Raw genomic sequence first — 21,573 nt, forward strand, 5'->3', positions numbered from 1 at the left:
TGAGAGCAACTACGAATGCTGTTGAAAGTAGTTCTGTATGGATGAAATATGGGGGACAAATCTACTGTTTAATGAATCATTCTCTTTACAATTTTATGTCTCCTAGATCTAAGTAATATTTCTGGCAAGACATTAGGCTTGGAATTTACCACTTGAAAACTTCCATTTACTCCTAAAAGACTAAACCCAGAAAATTAAACTTCCATTTGAGATCATTACTTAATCACATTATTTTGATTTCAGTTATCTACCTATGGAGATGTATAAAACTGAGAAGTTCTCAATGTCCCTTGGTAGCTGAATCTAAAGAATCTGAAAAATGCAGTATATTTTTTTTTTAATTAACAGAAACTGAGTTTGTAAATTGCAAGACTCGAATCCATACATGTTCTCTGAAGGTGTTCTCTTTCTTTGAAGCATTTCTATTTCCCATATGATCTTGAGAGATGTGGGTGGGGGTAGGGGGAAGAAGTTAGAAGCTCATTTTGGGTTTCTGTCATTGGATTTTTCCAATGAAGCTGAAGGGAAAAATATTTATTTTTTCTTTTATATACTTTTTCCTTTCTCATATTTTATGTAGGAAGCCTCAATTAATTTTTTTTACTTTCTCCTCTGAAACTCTAGGGTCTGTAATAAAATTAGAAAACATGGAAAGAAAGTCTGCAGGCCTGACAGAGGGACATACATTGTCTTCCTTCAGTTATAGATCTGTAAGCACTGAAAAAAAAAACCCACAGATTTTACTGTGAGACAAAGCTCACAGCTCTGGCATTTTTATATCAGGTGAACTTCTGTAGGTCACCTGAGGATGGTTTTGTAGTCAGTTGTTTTGATGAGGATATTTTTTTTTTTTTGTGTTCCTCAAAGTACAATGGACAAACATCATCATCACAGAGATTTCTCTGGGGCTCTTCTGTGTCTCCATCCTCTTCTAAGAGCGTATCTTGTACTTTAATCCTTTGATTCTAGCTGTTTGTTTTGTTTTCTGGCATCTCTGCTAGAAATGAACATGTAACAATCTAGCATTTCTGATTATCTCATATTGCAGGATGATGTTGTTTTCAAAATACGAAACATACATGGCAGTTACATAAATAAAGTAGGTCCTTATCTGGCATACACTAGAGTAATTCTGTTTACTTCAGAGAAGCTGTGACAATTTACACCAGCTGAGATTGTAGCCAAATATCTCATAAGGTTATGACAAATTTTTGTTTTGCCTTGATCTGCCAAGCAGGGGAATGGGGGACAACACCTGCAAGTCTTAACCTTCAAGGTGACATATTTGAAATAAGTAATTTTCAAACCTTCTTTACAGTCACAGAAACTGTTGCCCTACAGCAATGGAAATAAGCCGAGAAAAGAAATTGAGTATGAAAGGAATTGCAGTCACATAAAAGAAGCTTTTTTGCTTTTGCTTCAGTATTGTCTTTGCTTTTAGGTGTTTGTATCACGTGCTGATGACCTTGAGAATAGATACGTGAAGAGTTTTTCTTCCTTTGGATAGTAATAATTTTAAAATGACATCTCTTTAGACAACTTTATTGAATAGTGATTCTAATAGGCTGCTACCTCAGACATAGTTTAAGCAGAAAATGAAGATTAAAGCCCACATTTGAAAGCCTGACTTTTAAATTCTAGCCTGGTTTTACTTACTGTACCCTCTCCAAAAAAAATATTTCTTGTAAAAATGAAAATAGCACTATCTTTGTGAAGTCTTAATAGTATGAAAAATGAAGTGGTTTATAATCCTTTTTCTGCCTTCACATCAAGAATTTTTTGTTTATTTTCAAAGCTCAAAGCATCTTCTGCTGTGATAGCCAAGTAAGCTAACCACCTAGTGCTTCAAAGCATACAAAAGGGCACTGGAGTTTGTGATGAATTCAGTTCTTGTCATATACCACCTGCCAGGGCATATAACAGATCTGTAATGGGTTTCTTACCTTTTACTGTTCAGTAAATGGATTGATAGATTAGGTCTGAGACCAGTGAACCGTGGAATCAGAGGTTTGCTGGAAGGAGTTTATTACTCTCTAATATTATTCTTGGTCTGGTGTCAGCCAAGAGGGATGAGTTAGATTATCTGAAAGTAAGCTGGATGCCAAAATCAGCATTCTCCTCATTTATCCACCTTAGTCTTCGCAATGTCCACTGTATGTATTATGAAGGTTATTATAAGTGCCTGATGGAGACGTTTTGTTTTGCTGCCTTTTAATTTGTCTGCTAGTATTAGAACTAATTACTAGACACTGAAGAGAATATTTCACTGTTTACTGCCACAGCAAATCAATTTGTTGTGCTATACAGACAAAAAAAAAAATTGGAGTGGACTGACATGGCTATAATTTGTGAACATTTTCTGTACCACCAGGAAAAGTATAGGTTGTCTCAGCTTGATTGATCAAGTATAGAGAAAAACAGATGGGCCCAGAAAGTGCAGAAAGACAAAGTCATAACAAGGTTATAGTTCATGTATTGTAACATGTCTTGAGTAGTAATTATTCATAGATTACCTGTGATGACATCAAATTTCCAGCATGTCAGTGCAACTTAGTTTGAGTTCACAGCTGAAACTACTACAATTGCTACTATTGTTCATTGTGGGATGGAGGGGAAAAGATCTTGGAGAATGAATGCTATAGTTTGATTTCTGTGCTTTCAATGTGAAACTAGAATAGTATACCCAGCATTTTGGGGATCAAAAGGTTCATCTTTTCCTGAATTTGTTTTCAATTAATAAATGACCTGATTCCCTTAAATGTAATAAAGTATTATGCTATGCTAAATTACCTATGACAGTTTGTCATAGATTGCTAATTAGGTGTAGTCCATATTCATGTTGTCATCAGCCGTACTGGCAAATGGCCTCACGTATAGCAAAATGAAGTTTGATGTATATGTTTGAAGTATATGTTGATTGTATGAACATAAGAATGTCACAAGCTCTAAGAAACAAGTATATATAGGGTTCATTCCTTTTTGAGTGTTGCTAGCAGCTACCACTAATCAAGATTTAAAAAGGCAAATTTACTAGCAGTGTAAGATAAATTGCTGTTTCCCAGCCATGCTAAGCATATAGAAATGAAGATGTCATAACACAACACAGAAGTAAAACAGTGCTAATGACCCTTCTTTTAAAAATTTGTTTCAGGCCAAATTATATTAAAATTTATATGCCTTTAGTTTTCCAGTGCTATTGAGTAATGTTTGAAACTAATTCTTTTTCTGGAGGTTTTGTTAGTCTGAAGCTTAATTTGAAGGACAGCTGTTTGGTGTTGACCATTATATTCAGTCTAACTAGAAAAAAAGTGGATATGTAGATTATAAACAAGGAGGTACTGATATATTCCTACTGGTAATAGGATAATATATGATACATGTATGATATATCTGTATTTCTATACTTTCTAGTGGGTCTTTTTTATCACTAGTTGTTAACTATGTAACAGGGAGGGTTGTTTAACTAAATAATAACTTTAAGAAATAACAGAACTGTGAAGTTTCCACCAGTAACTCATGTAGGACAGACCTGAATGGGGTTACACTGAGTCATCCCATTTGGTGTTTGTGTCTTATTTTCTGCTCCTTATGCTTGGGCATCCTGGGGTGTCCACCTCACTGCAAAGACAATTAAAGACTCCTGCTGCCCAGGTACACTCAAGGATGTGCTTCCTGTTCCAGTCTACTGGGCAACAGAAACTTATTCTCAATAATTGCCTGCCTTAGTAATGTTTCTGTCTGGGAGAACACATGTTTTATTCACCACTGAATCTTTGAATTTCTGAGAGGACAATGAAAAGATCTTTAGGTTCCAAGTCAGTAATGTTGTCCACATTATGGTAGAAGACCTTCTGCTCCTAAGCACAGGATGATGTAAGATTTTAAAAGTCTCCCTCTTCTGTGCATGGAGATCTATAAGGTTTTGACCTGTCCCTTTTTCCAGCTTGTTATTCGAACAGGAAAAACACTGAAGTCCTTACACCAATAAAGAAGTTGAATATTCACAGGTAGTGAATAGGGGAGAATTAAGGAAGCCATCCTGAAGGCGACTAAATATTTTTCTTTTACTTGCTGGTCATATATGGTGTGGAACATTAAATAGAAAATCTGGTTTGTTATTTACTTTGATCAAGCAAAATCTGGATTCTGTTATGTTGGAACTAAGTTGGTTAGCTACTCTTTTCCAGGAATAAAATTGGTGGAGGGAAGTAATATGACATGTAGCTTAATTTAGCCACTTCCTATAAGTTTTATCATATGATTCATAATTTGATTTCCATTTTAAAATTTTCATCTTTGTTCTTAAAGACAATAATGAGAAGCCTAAGCAACCTTATATATAACAGTCTTGTAGCCTAAACCTGATATATGTTATACGCATATATCTCTTAAATACAACCAGAAATCTTCAATTAGATTGCATTTTGTGTCATTTAAGAAAATTGACATGTATTGTTGTTTTCAACAGAAACATATAGAGCAAGGATGACAAAACCTTGCATTCAATTAGTAAGAAATATAAATACATTCACTTACAGCACACTTTTTGCAGGCTGTGAAAAGAGAAATTGACTGTGCATTTTAACTAAGAATTCCATAGATAAGTAGAAGTGACTTTTTGTATTTGGGTTTCGGGTTTGGTTTTGGTTTGTTGTTTTTTTTTTTCTAAGACCATAAGAACTGGTCTTATGATACCATGGAATACTGATAATACTGTGCCTTTTATTATTTTTTCTTTTCCTCCTGTCCTAAAATAAAGTTGTCTTACAGATTGTAAAAGTAAGGTAAACGAGAAAATATAGACTAAATCATTTGTAGCCTAATATGAATGTCTCATTTATTTTCACCTTCCAAGCAAGTAAAATAACCCCTTTGGGTTTATTCCTATTTTTTTAGGCTACACATACTGCAGGTTTTCTGGCTGTATTGATTTAAAGCTATTGAGATGCTTAGATATTTTGAAAACAATGGATTGCATGTGTTAGAAGACAGAGCACAATGGGAATTGGGCCCTACAGCCTACTCAGTGATCAGAGGCAATTTTTAGTCTTTTTAGCAGCTTCAGACATCAGTTTTTGTTCCACTTTACATGCTATACTGTAAGTCATCCTAATGATTTTCATCAGAAAGAACTGGAGACTACTGTAAAGCATAAAGAGAGATCTATTTTTTTTAATATTTTTTGTTAGTTGGTGTAATTTGAAAGGTGGATTATAATAGCTCCATGAATGTCTACAATCAAGGCTAAGTACAAGTCTCTTTCACAGTAGATGGAAAAAATGAGTTGGTTTAACTTACACTGAAAGATTTGGTTATTTCCTGTGTAGAAAATAAGAGATGGTGTGCTAAGGGTTAGACTAACAGATCATTGCTAGTCTGATTTAAGATTCAGATTTGGAAGCAACAGTCTTTAAATCTGGAAAATGAGCGCTAAGAGACTTTGAAATCTTGTGCCACACTTGAAAAGAACCTGAATATCTACACAGACCTGTGCTGGTTTTGTTTATGACCCCCCAATCAAAATTAAATGAGATTCAAATGAGGTGAATATTGCTATGATATGATACTTAGTGATTTTTTTTTTTAACTGTTGCTTTCAAAGAACTGCATTTTACAACCTTAAAAAAATATCCAGAGATTTGATATAATTGCTGCTTTTTTTCGGTTTAAAGTATGTATTTTAAAAAATGCCTATTCTTTGGGATTTATAGGACAAAAATTAAAATCAGATTAACGCAGTTCTTAGGGGCAGAAGGAATTGAAAAATATGTAATTTATGCTTTATCTGCAATATCACCAAGGGAAAACTATAGCTGATCAGTTGGCTTTAATCTTAAAGAAAAAAAATAATTTTATGTAGCATATTTATATTTTTGTGATGGTGGACAAAAATGTCTCAACTCCTTTAGCTTGCTTCTGTCATTCAGGATATTTAATGAAAGAAACACAGTCACTGCATCTACTAAAACTTGAAGCATCTACTAAACCTGAAGCAAAGGCAATATACAAAATAATTTTTCTGAAATAGAAGTGAAGAGCATCACGTTGAAAGAAACCCTAAATAGACCCCAACCTCACCTGCTTTCCTTTCCAGGACTAAGTACAGGACCCAGTTCATAGATGATAAAACAAACGAACAAAAAAGAATAAACAAAAAAAACCAAAACCAAACAACAAACAGCAAATGAGAAAGAATATTCACTTTTATTAAAAATAAATACTTTAATGTGTTCAGAATGAACCAAATAACAGTGCAGATTCTTCTGTATATAAGCATCAGTCATAACAGAATGCAGTTTTCGTTCCAGAAAACTAGGCTATTAGATATGAATCCTCCAGGGAGCCTTATTATTATACAAAATCTTAATGTAAAAGCCAGATTAAATAGGAAGCCAGGTAGTGAAAACTACCAAGCAGAAAATCCCTTAAAATATAATCATAATTTTCTTTGTTATTGGTCCAATTGATATAGATAATAATAGTGTTCTTAAAATGTTATGGGCTCCTTTGTGTGTAGAATATTTTGATAGCCAATCATACTTTATTTTAGATTGAAGCAGGTTAGGAAGAGTATGTTTGATCTCATTTGCAAAATGCAGGTGAATGACTGTAAGAATCTGTTTCTAGAGCAGTTTTGTGTGGATTTCTGGAGTCTTCTGTGCAAGTCAGTTTGCAGAGTATTGAGGTCAAAGAGATGAGCTATATTCATACTATATCCAAAAGATATAAAATTTAGAGAAAGGAGTACCCTCTTTATTTCATTTTGCATGAGAACATACCAGTGGATGATTTGGGACAAACAAAAGGTCTGTACACCCTCTGACCATGTCCGTTGAGCCATCTGATAATGCCTAAAATCAGATGCCTAGAGAAGATCATATTAATGAAGAAAAGGTAGTAAGCTAAAAATATACATGATCTCAAATGGTATCTGGACAAATTAATAGAAGAAGAATTTAGAAATTACTATTAAATATAAGAATTGTGCCAGAAACCATTTGAGTTCATGTAAACTTTAAGCACACAGCATCCTTTGTCAAGGAGTTGAGTGGGGAAATTCTGCCATATTGAAGTACAGTTTCAAGTGTTGAAGACTGAAGGGTCATTCACTTAATAAGGGCATAAGAAATTCCCAGGCTTTAGTGAAAGTTAAAGTGTTATCCTGCAATATAGAGGGGTAGAAAGGAAATGCAGAGAGTTTTCAAGACCTTCAAAGCAGAGAGTTTTGATAAAGACACAACTTAAAATTTTATTTCTAAGAATAAAGAAAATAAACCAATCTGGCTGAATAAAATTACATTATGATATTTTAACCACAGAAGGTGCTGGTCATCCCTATTGTGTAGGTAACGTAGCCTAGTTCATCTGGCCTGTGTTCAAACCAGTGAGTTTCATAGACAATAAATTGAATTGGGAAGGCTCGTCATTGTTTGGTTCCACTTTCTTCTTTGAATAGCAGAAACAAAGAGCTGACTGAGGAAAGAAGTTTGCTTATGGAATGACTCCATCTTTAGAAATGGATGCAAATTGATTTAACTTGAGTTATACTCGGTATGTATCCTTCTTTAGTTGCATACTATAGCTTTTTTCTGTTTCTCCTATGGAGAGTGGCATGTTTGGGCTGCAGTGTACCAGAGGGTCCTGGTTCCCTCATTTCAGGGGCCTGATGAGCACAGTATAGCTTCAGTCTGGCCCCAAGCCTAGGCTTCCTTCCCATGGAAATGAAGGAGGCAGCCTGTGCACACTTAGGTCTTATCTCAGTGTGGGGCCAGGATGTGGTCAGGGCATGCACTCACCTCTGGGCATTCAGAACCACCTCTGCGTCCAGCAGGTTAGATGTAGCCTGAAACATTTTCTGGGGAAGCCTTTTTCCCTGAAATCCAAAAAGCCATCCTTTCAACTTCGTCAGCCAAGATTGCCTAATATGAAGATAACCAGCCCCCTTCTCTGCTCCCCCACAGGTGTGTGCTTTGCACACATTATTGCATTGGTCTATTTCTAATTTATTAGTATATAAACTCCAATATATCTTTCCTTCATTTATGAGCACAAAAGTAAAAATTAAACAAAAAGTTATGTGTCCCCCCAGTAAACAACTATGAGCAAATAGATGCAGTAATACAGCATCAGAAAAAGGAAGTTTTCAGTGCTGTAAATCCCTGATAGATGGTATATTTGGGTAAGATACTTTACAGACACCATTTTGATCTTGTCACTTCCCACAGACTGGAAATGCAAGGGAAGTTGCTTGATTATTCTGCTGTTCTGTTTTCCTATCCACAACTCCCCATCCCATAGGAATATTGTAAAATTAAATTACTTGGTGATATTAAAACATTCTGAAGGTTTACAGCATTTTAAAAGTGGTTAGTAATGCTGTTTTACATTATTGCAGGAGTCCTGCAGAGAAATGTACCATTGTTCTCTTTTTATTTATGACACCGCTGATTTTCTTTGTCTTGTTAAGTATTAATAAATATTCTCCTTCTACAGTATATTGTTTACTCTCATTTGAAAGGGTTAGTCATTCTGAAGTCCCTTCAAGGAAAAAGTTATCATATTCAAAGTGATTTTGCAGCAATCAGGCAATAATTACACAATATCAAGGGCTCTTGTTGCATAGTACTGAATATTTGTTCTTTTCCTTTGAGACAAGTTTTCGAGTATATTTAGAACAGTTAGGATTCTTTCTTCTTTGCACATGTTAGATTCTAGCTTTATTTGGTTTACCTTAGTTTTGGTTTTCCAGGTGTGTTTTAGGCTTAACAATAAATGACAACAAACATAATAAATTTAATGAAAGTTAAATATAGATGGGTTGGAAATTCATCACAGTATTATTTGTGGATTTCGGACCATGTTATTGACCATCATGGAAAAACTTACAGGAAAGGAGCTGCTTACAAGAAAATTGTGTAGATTTCCTAATGAGTTTCTTGCAGCATATATCAAAATAATATGTCTTGGTTGTCTGTTGACTGTCTTTCCTCCTCCTCCTTTTGTTCCTCATAGTCACCCCAACAGCAACCTCTGTGACCCCAGTCATTCCTTACTTACTTGTGTTAGTTCTTAATGCGAATTTCTCAGAAGGTAAGAGGACAATCTGTATGACTGCTCTGTCTTTGTAATCTCCCACACTTCACGTGAAAGAGGGGCAACCGATTCTGGAAGGATTTTGCGAAAAGAGGAGGAACACGAAAGACTTGCAACATCTGACAAAACTAAATTTGTATTTGGTGGGATGAAGTGGAAAGGAATTGTTCTTTTATCTTTTGAAGTTTCCACAATGCATGTTAATAATAAGATCTTTCTGAATAATGCTCGATGTGCTACAGCATTTATAAAGTTAAATCCCAATGTACTTACATAGCAGCTCTCCATCTAAAACAATAGTGAGGAACACATGATTTCATTCTCTTAAAAGTAAACCTGCAAAGCATCTATGAATATCAGTTGGGATGTTTGTGGTGTTGTGATATTTCTAATTAGGTGAAGTAAAAGCTAACCGTCTTGTACAAATCTTGTGCTTCTGGGTAAGAAAATTTGTAACAAACAGTCCTATTTACCATACTTTTTTTTTTCTCTGATACAAACTCTGATTGGATATCTATTTCTGCTTTCATAACAACATCTCACTACAAATGTCTAAATTATCTAATCAACATTAAACAGATTTCTACTTTTGAAAAATAAATAATTTGATTATTTCATATAAGACTCTTCTGAATATTATGACTTTAAATATGCAATGTAAATATCTATTTCTAAATTTGTTTTTCAAATCAGAAATACTAATACATTTTACTCACTTTATCAAAAGGCAAAAAGCTGGCTTAGCTTCCTCAGAAGAGATAATAACTGCTATAGAGTTATGAATAAATGTCATGCTAGTAGTCATGAGAATTCCTGATGCATTTATTATTATTATTATTATTATTATTATTATTATTATTATTTATCATTTTTAAAGGCTATTAAAAGTTAAAGAAGTTAATGAAGAGTTTTATTTCTAGCTATACATTGACATTAGTCATGGATGTGTAGAAAGAGTGAGATAAATGAGTGCATTTTCCTACTTTATAAAGTTCGTTCTTTGATTGTTGTGTAGCATTGAAGTTACACAGCATTCAAGTTGGAGGTTGGGTATGATATTGGACAATTCATTTTCCGCTATGATGTCAAATGAATTGCAGTTTCTTTTCAGGCAATTACATGTTGGGATTTAGCCCTGAAAAGTGCAACATGCTATTACTCTCAGTCTTGCTCTTCCATTGCAACACTTTCTAAACAAAAACTGTCAAGTATGTCAAACAATTAAGGTGGCTGGCTCTTTCAAAAATTTTGGTTACAGGGAACACCTTAAGTATTCTGGTTAAAATAAGCTCATGACTACTGAACCTGGAAACCTGACTAGGATGCTAGATATCTCTCTTTCTCTCCCAAGAAGTTAGTTTAACTGTTATGTCACTCATCACTGCTGTAGCATCTAACTCAATTTTCCTTCATTAATTATCACCTCAGAACACCAGAAAATTGTATGGTAGTTGTTTTTGTAAGTATGCATGAATGGGATCTGTAATGGATTCTCAAATTTTTTTTTACTTCTGACCTCAGTGGAGATTGAGGTCAGGTCACTTAGGCCAGTGCTGATTCACCTTGCTCCTTAAAACCCACCAGTATGATGATAGATGCCATCCCCATTTGACAAACATGTCCTGTTGAGCCAGGAGACTGTTGAAGCTGAGCAGATCTTCTCATCTATTTCCCTCAGGACCCCTTAGCATTTGCTCTAGCCCATAATCTTTTTCTGGTGTTTTTTTTTTTTAATTAGTATGTCTATTCATAATTTAAGTGGCAAGACTCTTCTGTGGCCACTCCCAACTAATATCTACAGTATAGGTAATGTAGTTAATTTATAGCAAATTCAAAGGTATTTTGTACCTGCTTAAAAAGAGAGGATGATCCAGATTGAATTGATGGCATCACAAATAATAACAATCCACAGATATGCAAGAAGAAAACATTTCTATTTATATTAATCAAAAACAATTCAGATGTGTATTCATAGGGCCACATTGCTGCTCTGTTCACTACACATTAAACTTTAAGTAAAGAGTTAAAAACATTTATGAAATACAATCATGCAGGGGTAAAAAGTCTGTACTAGCCTATGAGACCATAAAATTATGATTAAATATACGTATGTATGTGTATATACAATATATATCATACTATCTTACCGACCATCTTAAAATTCCTTTTTACTCTTGCTTGCCATATGAATCTGGAATATATTCAGCATATATTTAAGAAGTTATACCAAGTAGTTTGAATATAAAAGGTACTAATTGTCAAGGCATTTGTGCTGACAGTTACATAGAGGTAATATTGATCTAGCTGAATTACCAGATTTCAAATAAGGCACTTTAGGCAAATCCTTACACATTTTTCTACACTGCAACAACTGTGTATCTGAGAGAGATTTCACGCACAATGAACAATAGTTCACATAATGTCACACACCAATCAATGACAATGGTTTGGGCTTTTTTAAACATCGGTTCCAGGACAGACACTACCATTGTATTTCAGGTGTTTCATGCATTTCTATTAAGGAAGACTTCAGGGACCTAAAATCAGTGTTTTACTGTTTGCTGTTTACAAGATAAAGATTATACTTTAATTATATAGGCCTGTCTGTATTGCAACATGCTTATATAATTAAAATTTCCACAACAGAATAGTCTGAAATAATCTTAAAGTTAAACCTCCCCTTCCCTTTTCCCTTCCTCTTGCCTTGCCTTTTTTGGCCACTTTTCTCAGAATTTTAAAAACAACTTTTCAAAAATTCAACATCATCATTACCCAGAGAATGACTTGTTATGATACTGAACTTAATTGTACATTGAGCACTCATATAGGTAACTCCCACACTCCCACTCCCACACTCTCAACTTTTCTTTAACTGCATGTTTCTTACAAATGAAAAGTTGTCACCTCCCCCAAAGTGCTAAACCAGGTAATTCTTGAAGAACAACCAAAAAGAAAAGCAAGTTCATTGTTAGTTGTTTTCTGTCAGACATATCAGCTCAGTACTTGGCAGTCAAGATCACCCACTAGAATTGGAATACCAACGTTATTTATTTTCTATAATTTTTAACAGAATAAATTCTGTGTTGCTAGGAAATGCTACAAATATTCAGCTGTAGACAAAATTCCAACCCATTGTAATTTATCTACACTGTGCAAAAAAATCCCTGTTTATTTAATGTGGAAATAATACAGTTTATCTATACATTCATCATCTAACTTACTGCTCTGTGTAGCTTATAGCTATGGAAATTGCTGTTTGATACTGATTTTATTGCTGTGTTAAAATCTTATATCCAATTATATCCATTTCCTCTACCAAACAAAATTTTAAGGGGCTTGGTTTTGTTTGCTTGTTTGTTTTTAATTCCTATAGAGTACTCCATGAGCAAAACCAATAATGATTCTAAGTTTATAGTTTGCATTTTAAGGTACTACATGTGGTATAAATATTTGTCATTTGTTTCATTGCAATGCCTTTTGGCTTTGTTTTGCTTGTTGGGTATTCTGGCAGATGACAGTCTTCAGAAGCTCCACGGCAGTTTCATGAATGCTTCTGGGAAGCTTCTCTCAAATGTAGGCAACAGCATGGAAGAAAGTATCGATATGTTTGGTTTAGCTATTGACTGATTGCTACTGTGAGCTGATTACGCATGGAAGTTGAGCTTTCAGTACTGGGCATGGTTTTGAAAATAAAGCAATCAGATAATGTGTGATCTTAGGAAAAGGAGGGCTGCAGAAAAGGATGGTGAGACAAAACAACAAGCAGAAAGAACTCTGACACATGGAAAGACCAAAAGTGGAGATAGGACTACTATGGTTTGCCAAACCATGAGAAGAGATTGCTCTTAACTACGTCAGATGGGGTTTATCATACCCTGTAAAGTAATGTGTCTCCCGGGGACACCGCAACAGCACGTCCAGCTCTGTGCTGAATAGCACTGTGGCCTGCCATTTTCTCTTCTCCTCCCAACATATATGTCGGGCTCTGCTTTCCATGGGAAAAAAAGCTTTGACTGACTGTTCAGGCAGGCTACCAGGACTGTGGGGTGCAGGCTGGAGTTTGCTTGCCTCCTGGACTCTATGTAGCCTGAGTGATAGATAAGGTATTTGCTGTAAACCAGGGGAAGAACAATTAGGGCATTGTACTTTTATTTAGAAATCGTTTTCCTGTCAGAATATCCTTCATTAAGAGTCACTGAAGGAATCATTCTGTAAACCCTTTGTGGCTGCTTTTGGATTTCTGGAACTGAGTAAGAAACGAAGATTAAGAAAAGAAAATCATGGACTAGATTATTTAGCAGGGATTTAAGGTGGAGAGTCTTGTGCTCAAAAAGTGCCTTTGACAAAGGAGAATCACTAAGACAGCAGAGAGCAGAATGAATAACAATTAGTTGTAAATATTAAATATAAAAACCATACAGATATTCAGAAGACTGTGATATATACAATCATATTATCATGCAAGAAAAACAAAACAAATTATTGGGATGGGGGATATGTTTATTTGCTTTTTAAAAAGCTAGACAGCCAGATGAAGCAGAAAATTGTTTGGTGCATTGGATTTGTGGACTGCTTTAGTCTTCTGCATCAATGGAAAAAAAAACCAAATGTTTTTTTAATAGAAATGAAACTTGAGAATATTACAAATACACTGTTAAGAAGTAAAAACAACAACAACAAAAAAGCCAAATAACACATGCCAATGTCAGGTCCTGAGAAGCTTGTAAGGAAACATGAAACACTAGTTACATAGCAAATAAAAATCTTTTACACATATTTTTAGCAACGTGCTTTCATCTTGCTCTAATAATACAGTCTTTACTCCAACTTTGTCAGAGACACTATGGCTCATAAATATTCATCGTTTTAAAGAAATTATGTAGATTTTGTTTTAAAGTCAATATTGAGTTTGTTAATGAAAATGGCTCAGTTAATTAACTAAATGGCATCCTAAACTGAAGTTATATGAAACTCTTTCTTACACTGATTGTTTTTCATGAAGAAATGATGCATAAAAATTAACTTCTCCCCCTTCTATTTTAAATCATTCTTTTGTACATGCTCTAAGGATGGTGATTTTAAGCAGCTAAAACTTTCTGGACAGTGGCTGTAAGAATTGCTATGTTATGCAGTCATCTTACTAGTGTGATGGAAGTGTCAGTTGTGATTTATCAATAAGTCTGGATTGAAGCTTGCATTTTATACTTGTTATTGGTTTACTTATTTCTTTATTATCGAAGTCCTGGCTTGGACAACATAAAAACTTGCTTTCAGTCCAGTTATGCTGTGGGCTGATTGCAGTGTAGTCATGTCTCCTTTTTTCCTAATATTTGTATTTTTGCAGAAATGCAATAGTAAAGAAGAAGCTGCTGCTTGTTTTACATTTAGTAAGGAAAGCAATTCATACAGAAAGATATACATTCTTCATTTTTTGTATGCAAACAATTGCGAATTTTTTTTCAAACCTGACAGTACTAGTTATCCTATATTAGAAGCCCACTTTCCTAAAGCGCTTTGGATATCAGAGGGACCCTCCCAAGCCAGGAGTACAAGAAAAACATTGTTAACAGTACTCACAGATACCCCACAACATAGTTTTGCTCATATCTATTGCAGTTTATTATAATTTATCGTATTATGCGTATCAAGAAAGCTACATTTTAATCCACTGTCAGATTCATCAAAATAAGATCCTTTTATAAGTGCTGCTCTGTTATTTAGAGGTTGGTGAAACAGCTAGCAAGAGAAAGGCATACCTTATCTAATATTGGGGGGGGGAGGGGGGCAGAAATTCCACTGCTGTTAAAAAGTTGGAATTTGCAATTTTTTTTTTTTTCTCTCTCCACTCACCGTTAGGAAAATTCTCCATATTCCTTTTTCACAAATAACTTGTTGGGGAGATGCATCTCCTCATCTATATTGCCAAGTGGCTGAGTAATAACTGCATTATCTTCTCTTTGGTCATTTCAGGTAAATAGGAAATGACCTTGACACTGACTTGTGAGAGAGAAGGGAAATATTCAAAATCAGGCATTGGTTACCTGAAATAAAATGAATGCAAGTAATTTCAGTAGCTTTCCTTACTTTTATCAGTGGCAGCTGCTGATAATGATAGTGATGCCTTACTGGTAGTAAAATTTATCAAGCTCATTCATTTGCAATAACATTTCTGACCTCTGTAAAACTATTCCCCATTGTTCGTTCTTTCTTACTTACTGTCTCTACCTAATTAGTTTCAACTTTTTCATTTGGAGCATTGTTCTTGAGTTACAGGATTGAACTGTAACTCCACAACTATTATTTTAATTAATACTGCTTTAATTGAATCTGCTTTCTGGATATTCATGAGGAATTAAACAGAACAGGGACACAGAATATGATTTTATATCAAGTGACATACTTTGTACAACTTCTTCCTCCCTTTATACTTATTATTATCATAAGAATTGGTATTCCTTTCCATCTGCTCAGCTCTAATTCATCCCATAGTGCATGCACACAACTATGTGTATAGACTGAAAAATAACTATCTAAAGCTAAAGTAGGAAAAAGCAGTGGAAAACTGGAGCATGTGAAATGATCAAGGAGTTCTATACTGCAAAGCTGAGCATATGTATTATTTTGCACCAAAGTAATCAGATTGGGGTGGGGATGGAGAGAACAAAATAGTGTATCATTTAGGCTTCTTGTGAAGGAAGACCATCCAAGACATGAGGTTCAGATGGAACAGAAACAAGCAATACAAGTAATTTTAGAATTCATAAGGAGAAGAAATGAAAATATTTAGATAAAGGTCTAGACTTTGAAAATATGCAATTATTCAAATTTCACAGAGTATTCTAGTGTTTTGAGAGATGATCATTTCTATGCTGGTAATTTATTTGTGTATTTTAATGAAAAGAGCAAAAATTGGAATACATAAAATTAAATAAGTGGAAAAGAGTCTGATAGTTTAAGATTAGAATAAAATTAAGTATTAAGAAGACCAATCTCAGTTGGTAAAATTAGGCTCTTCTACTGTTTCCCAATTTAGAGCTTAAATCTTTTCTATTATTCTGTTACTAAGCTTCCAATTAATCTAACTTAATTAACACTTGAACTAAAGTACAAAATTTTAGATGCATCACATGTTTTGAGATTAATGTTTTGACACATATCATTGAAATTATATGGTCCTTTGATGTTGAAAACAGAATTTTTTCTTTGAAGGAATAATCCATACTTTTGTTGTCCTTTGCACTTGTAAATTTATTTTTTTCCTTTGGTTGCAAACCAAGGTATGTTTTCTACGTTGGTCTGCTGCCAAATAAGGCAAAGTTGAAAATATTTAATTTGTATGCAAAGGGCTAAGCTAGATTTTTAGAAAGATGTTCCAATTGAAGTTGTCCTTTCTTCAATTTTTTTTCTTTTGCACCCTGTCTTCCTTGTCAGCCTATAACACCGCTTAATCAGGCCTGTGTTCAGTCTTAGGCAGACCTGGGTAGAAGCATCTCACCTGTTTGCCGTGCTTTTACTCTTCTGCAGGTGTGGCCTTATGGCCACTGTTCCTGTTGGTCTTCCCCCTTAGAAAAGGACATCAGCCCTCCTCTGATAAAACCTAATAGTCTTTCTTAAATAAGAGGGAAAGAGATAAGATACCAAAGGGAATGAAACTGAGTAGACACCAGATGGTTACCCTGAGACAACAAATCAATAAAGGGGAGGATAGGGAGGAAGGGGGCCAAAAGCAAAAATGTGGAAAAGAGAATTGGAGTGGGACACTAGCCACTGCTCACCCAGCCCTGGAGGCATCCAAGAACTCTCAGAGAGAGCCCAGAGACAGCAGGGCAGTGGGATGGCTGTAGGTCCCACCAGCATCAGAATCCCACCTCAGGGATGGAACTCCTGGAGTTGTGAATAACAAGCTTGAAAGACTGAGTAAAAAGGTAGGGAAGATTCTGGAGAGCCCCATCTCCTTGTGTGCTCCTCTGCCACAGAAAGGGTATAAATCTGGACACTGAGTCATCACGTCCATGTTCATTACTCCATCGAGGTTTTTCCAAATTATGCTTCTGGTGAGCTGCAGAATTAGCTCAGGAAACAAGCTGTCCCCCAAGAGACAGTCTGCAGCAGTACCTTGGCTTGATAGGAGGACTTGTAATTACTTTAAACTCATCAGGCTGTAATTTGATTAGCCAGCTTGACAACTCGATGCCAGAGCTTCTAAAAAAAAAAAAAAAAAAAAAAGTGAGCAAACAAAATCCCTGAGATTCAGAATCTAAGAATCTGATTCCCACACAGTGGCACATAACCTGTTACCTGGATCTTACAAGGTATTGCCTTGGTAAATGCTTATCCATGCTTATCTGTAACCCTAACCTGAGTTTGAGTCCTTTATTTATTTATTTACCATTGTTCTTTTTATCTCTGTGGCAAGAATAGATGACATTAAATTTCTGTATAAAATGAACTGATTTATATTAACCTAGATTTCTTTTTTATTTTTTTATAAAATATATTATAATCCTATGTTTGTGCTATAATTTTAGAGGAGGAGCCAACTTGTAAGAAGAGGCTGCATTTAGTTATATCATGATTTATCTCTTACTATAGGTGGGATTTATTTTGCTTTCTTTTCTTGTGTGATTATTTTTGAAAACAGTAGGTTGAAGTACAGTCTGTCACCAAAACCTAATCTTTCATCATCTGTTTTTCTGGATTGAATATACCTTAGTATATAATTGGTTACTTCCTCCCCACCCCACCCTGGAAACTCTAAAAATTTTTCTTCCTCTGTCTTATGATAGACCCAATATTCTTGATTAATGTTGATTGGAAGCAGATTTATTTAAATCTCAGATCTTCTGAAGTCAGCCTGGATTTTTATCTGCCTATGACTACCTATTTACTTTCAGTAGTATTTCTGTGGAACTTGTTTACATTAATATTAAAGCTACTAAACTTTGGAGATTCATCTTTCTTACAACTTTTGAATGTTAAACTAATCTTCTGTGAGATTAGGCCAAGGTCTGCATAGGTATTGAGTTAACACATAAGGGAAATGAATGCATTTTTAATTGTTTTCTTTCATATCTGCGGGTCGTTCTGGAAAAGCAGAGGTTTTATTATATTTAACAAGATTAGGAAGATAGAAAAATTAATTTGATTCATGGCTCAGTTTTTATTAAATAGGATATTATGGGATGGCTATAGTGAACAATAGACATAATTTAATATGTGGCAAATCAACTTCTTGAATTACAAATATCAGTAAAGTACAGTCTAATAAATCATATGCATAGTATATGTAGAGGGGTAATTTTAGTACCAACAAATCAGTATTTTCAAACCAAATTTGTAAAGAAATGTACATGTCATGAGACAGTTGTGTTCTTCCCATTCTCTCAGGTGGTGGTTGTTTGGTTTTGTTTGGTGTTTGTTTTGTGGGTATTTTTTTTTAGTAACCTGCATTGCTTTCATGTCTCTGATGGGTTTAGATTTATTAACTTCTGTAAAAATACCATCATTAGGAATTAGAAGTTAGTACACAGCAGTAATACTTCTGTAGCCAGGCAATATAAGAGCAATGTTTCCATTAATGCTGTTTAACTTTACTGGGAATTTATATTTCATTGTGTGTATCAGAAACCTCATTTTTTGCTACTTTTAAGATGGTCACTTTAGTAAAAACATGCTTAAAAACAATGAACATTGGGAAAGCTCATTGTTCTCGATATGGAAAACTAACCATACTTCTTGGCTGATTTTAATAATTAGCTGCCATTGTTTCTTATCTCTGCCCAGGCCCTATATTTGGTGTTGTGAATTTTTTTTTTTTCAAAGTACAGATGGTTTCTCCCCTAGTATATATTTGAGATGTTGTGCATTGTGTAGTATAGTGACACCTCGCCTCTCTAGCTGTAGAAAACAATCTGGGGAGGACAGCATGGAGCTTTGTGTTGGCTTATTTATTTCCAACCTGTTCCTATATTTACTCCAAGTGCTTGAGTGCTGTTGGATTTGAACTATGCCATTCACTGATTCTTAATTTCTAATATTGTTGGCAGAGAATAATGTGCTTAGTTAAAAATCTGACTGCAAATCAGAGAACCAAGTGGCCTGATCAGTATTGATGATGTATTTCTTCATTATTTTTTTCACTGTATGCATCTGCTCATGTATATTTGGACTCAAGTGGCAACTCTAAACATCTTATAAGAAAATACATGCTTATAAATATCTAGATTCAAGAGGTTAAGAAAGGCTTGATATCATTCAAACAATCAATTTCATATTTTCACTATTGCTTTTCCTGATTAAAAATTTACCTTTAAAAGAGTTTCATATACTGAGATAACAAATTTTTTTCCAAAAAAATGAGGAGCCTGATGCTGCGGTTTGTTTTTTTTGTTTTGGGTTTGGAATTGTGTGTGTGTGTTTTCGGTTTTGGTGGTGGTTTGTTTTGTTTTGTTTTTTTTAAGGAAAGAGTGTGTTTTGACTGACTTGGAAGATACCTACCACAATAATTTGATTGGTGGGTCTACTCTTTTTCCTTCCCTTCTTCCTACCAGTGTATATAACTTTTATTTTAACATTTTATATGAGTTTATATGTGTGTAGTGTTAAATTGCTTTATGTTACTTCTTTTTCACTGAAAAACTCGCTTCTGGTATTTTTTTCAGGTGTCCAAAGATCTTCCAGAGAAACAAAAAGAAATAGAGATTCTGCTAAAGGATTTCAGCGAACTTGATCACCAACTAAATCAGGTGATATTGTGGGTAACGCCTGTCAAGAACCAGCTGGAGCTTTATAACCAAGTGGGTCAGCCAGGAGCTTTTGATATTAAGGTAAATTTTCTTCCCTTATAAAAAAGCATCAGGATATTTAGTGGTCAAAAATTCAGTTGCAGTATTAGCTGTATAGTTTGTATTAACAATATAGCTTTGAGACAGAAGTCAGCAATAGTCTCCAGAAGTTCAAAGTTCTATGAATTAAGGAAAACTTTTATTCTTTTCCATTAGATGGTCTCTAGTGATAGGGCAGTTTAGAACCAATGGTTCCAAGGTGAAATATAAATATAATCTATTATTTTTGCCATATCATATACATCACACAATAACCCCAAAAGCTGATACATCAAATTTTAATACAAACTGAACTAAAATTCAGAGTATCGGTGTTGGACCATTTAAGCTATTTCATTCGAGTTAATATGAGTACATGAAAATCAGAAAAGTTAGGGCCATATCATGATTCTCATATTGCAAGGAAAGATATCTAACTGCACAGGTAACATTCCAGTAACCAATAAAGCTGATTGTCTAGTAATTGTGAGCAAAATATTTGTAATCTGATCCTTGATATGTATTTAGGGATTAAAAAAATGCCTGTATATGGGTTGGGTGAAGCCAGAGAAATTAAGGATGAAAAATACTGATTAGAATTAACTGGCCTGCCGAGTGTATACTTTAGACTTCTTGGCCTTGCATTTTGTCTATGCATATATGAGCTTATCTTCACATAAATTAGGAAAAATTTAATGTACAATAGTTTATTGAAATCCATGAAATTTCTTTGGTTTATAGCAACTGAGCATCTTGTTCACCTAGATAAAGATTAAACTGAAGACACTGAGTTTTGTAATGATTTTGAAGATGCAATTTTCAATGAAAAAAAAGACTGTAAACATTTAAAACTTTTCTTGCCTTGCGTGCAATAATACCTTGCATGCAATAATACCTGCTTCTGAAGATGTGTGGGTTTTGCTGAGCATGTTTATTAAATTCACTTTAACTTAGTTTCTTTTAAGGAATTGTTTTAATGCCAAAACACTTTTTGTGTCATACAATCACATTATATAAAACAGTGAATCTCAAGTCCTGTTGCAGTCCTGTAATTGACAGAATGAGTTCAGCAATGGCATTCGTTCCCCTTTTAAAAGATAAAATTAGTATAGCTCTTTGCAAATGTCTGTATATACACTGAATGAGTGATGGAATTTTTCTTTCAAGAGAATTATCTATCTTTATTTCCTGTATTTTAACAAAAATTTTTAGAGGATTAATCCATTTTTTCTTATATTTTTCCATTCTGTTTCCTTTATTTCTGGAATGATCTCACCATTAAAGTTTATATAAAAATAAAAGCAGGGTTAAACTGCTTCAAATTATAAGAGTACTCCTTTTCATATTGCTTGTGAAAGAAGTGTTCTGCTTGGCTCTTTCAGTCCTCTTATGGTGATGTGACAGGAATATTTCTGAAAAACTGTTGAAAGAATAGAAAAATTTAAAAAAAAATCTGTGGCCCTGAAGTGGTGGCATGAAATCATATATGTCTAGAGAGATGGGGGAACAATGAAGAGCTCCAAAGAAAGGCAAATAAACTTTCTCTCTGTGAAAGACCCTACCGTATTTCTTTCAGGGATAAATTTAGATCACTTAGATTTGAAGCTTGACCAATTTTGATTGTAGATGAAACAGATAGTTGTTTATACTATTGTGA

At 34.5% G+C, this 21,573-nt stretch overlaps 1 protein-coding gene across 8 annotated transcripts in view; it reads left to right on the plus strand.

Annotated features, from left to right (window-relative positions):
* The window catches only part of DMD (dystrophin), a 1,304,666-nt gene that overhangs the window by 887,084 nt on the left and 396,009 nt on the right, over nt 1–21,573 (plus strand). For all 8 annotated transcript variants that reach the window (XM_087759563.1, XM_087759562.1, XM_087759568.1 and 5 more), the window contains one exon: nt 19,755–19,919. In XM_087759563.1, the coding sequence (XP_087615689.1) occupies nt 19,755–19,919 (165 nt within the window). The remainder of the gene's footprint in view (nt 1–19,754; nt 19,920–21,573) is intronic.

Source organism: Nipponia nippon, unplaced genomic scaffold (genome assembly GCF_047370975.1).
Source record: "Nipponia nippon isolate SJK-2023a ecotype South Korea unplaced genomic scaffold, ASM4737097v1 scaffold_2, whole genome shotgun sequence".
NCBI classification, from domain to species: Eukaryota; Metazoa; Chordata; class Aves; order Pelecaniformes; family Threskiornithidae; genus Nipponia; species Nipponia nippon.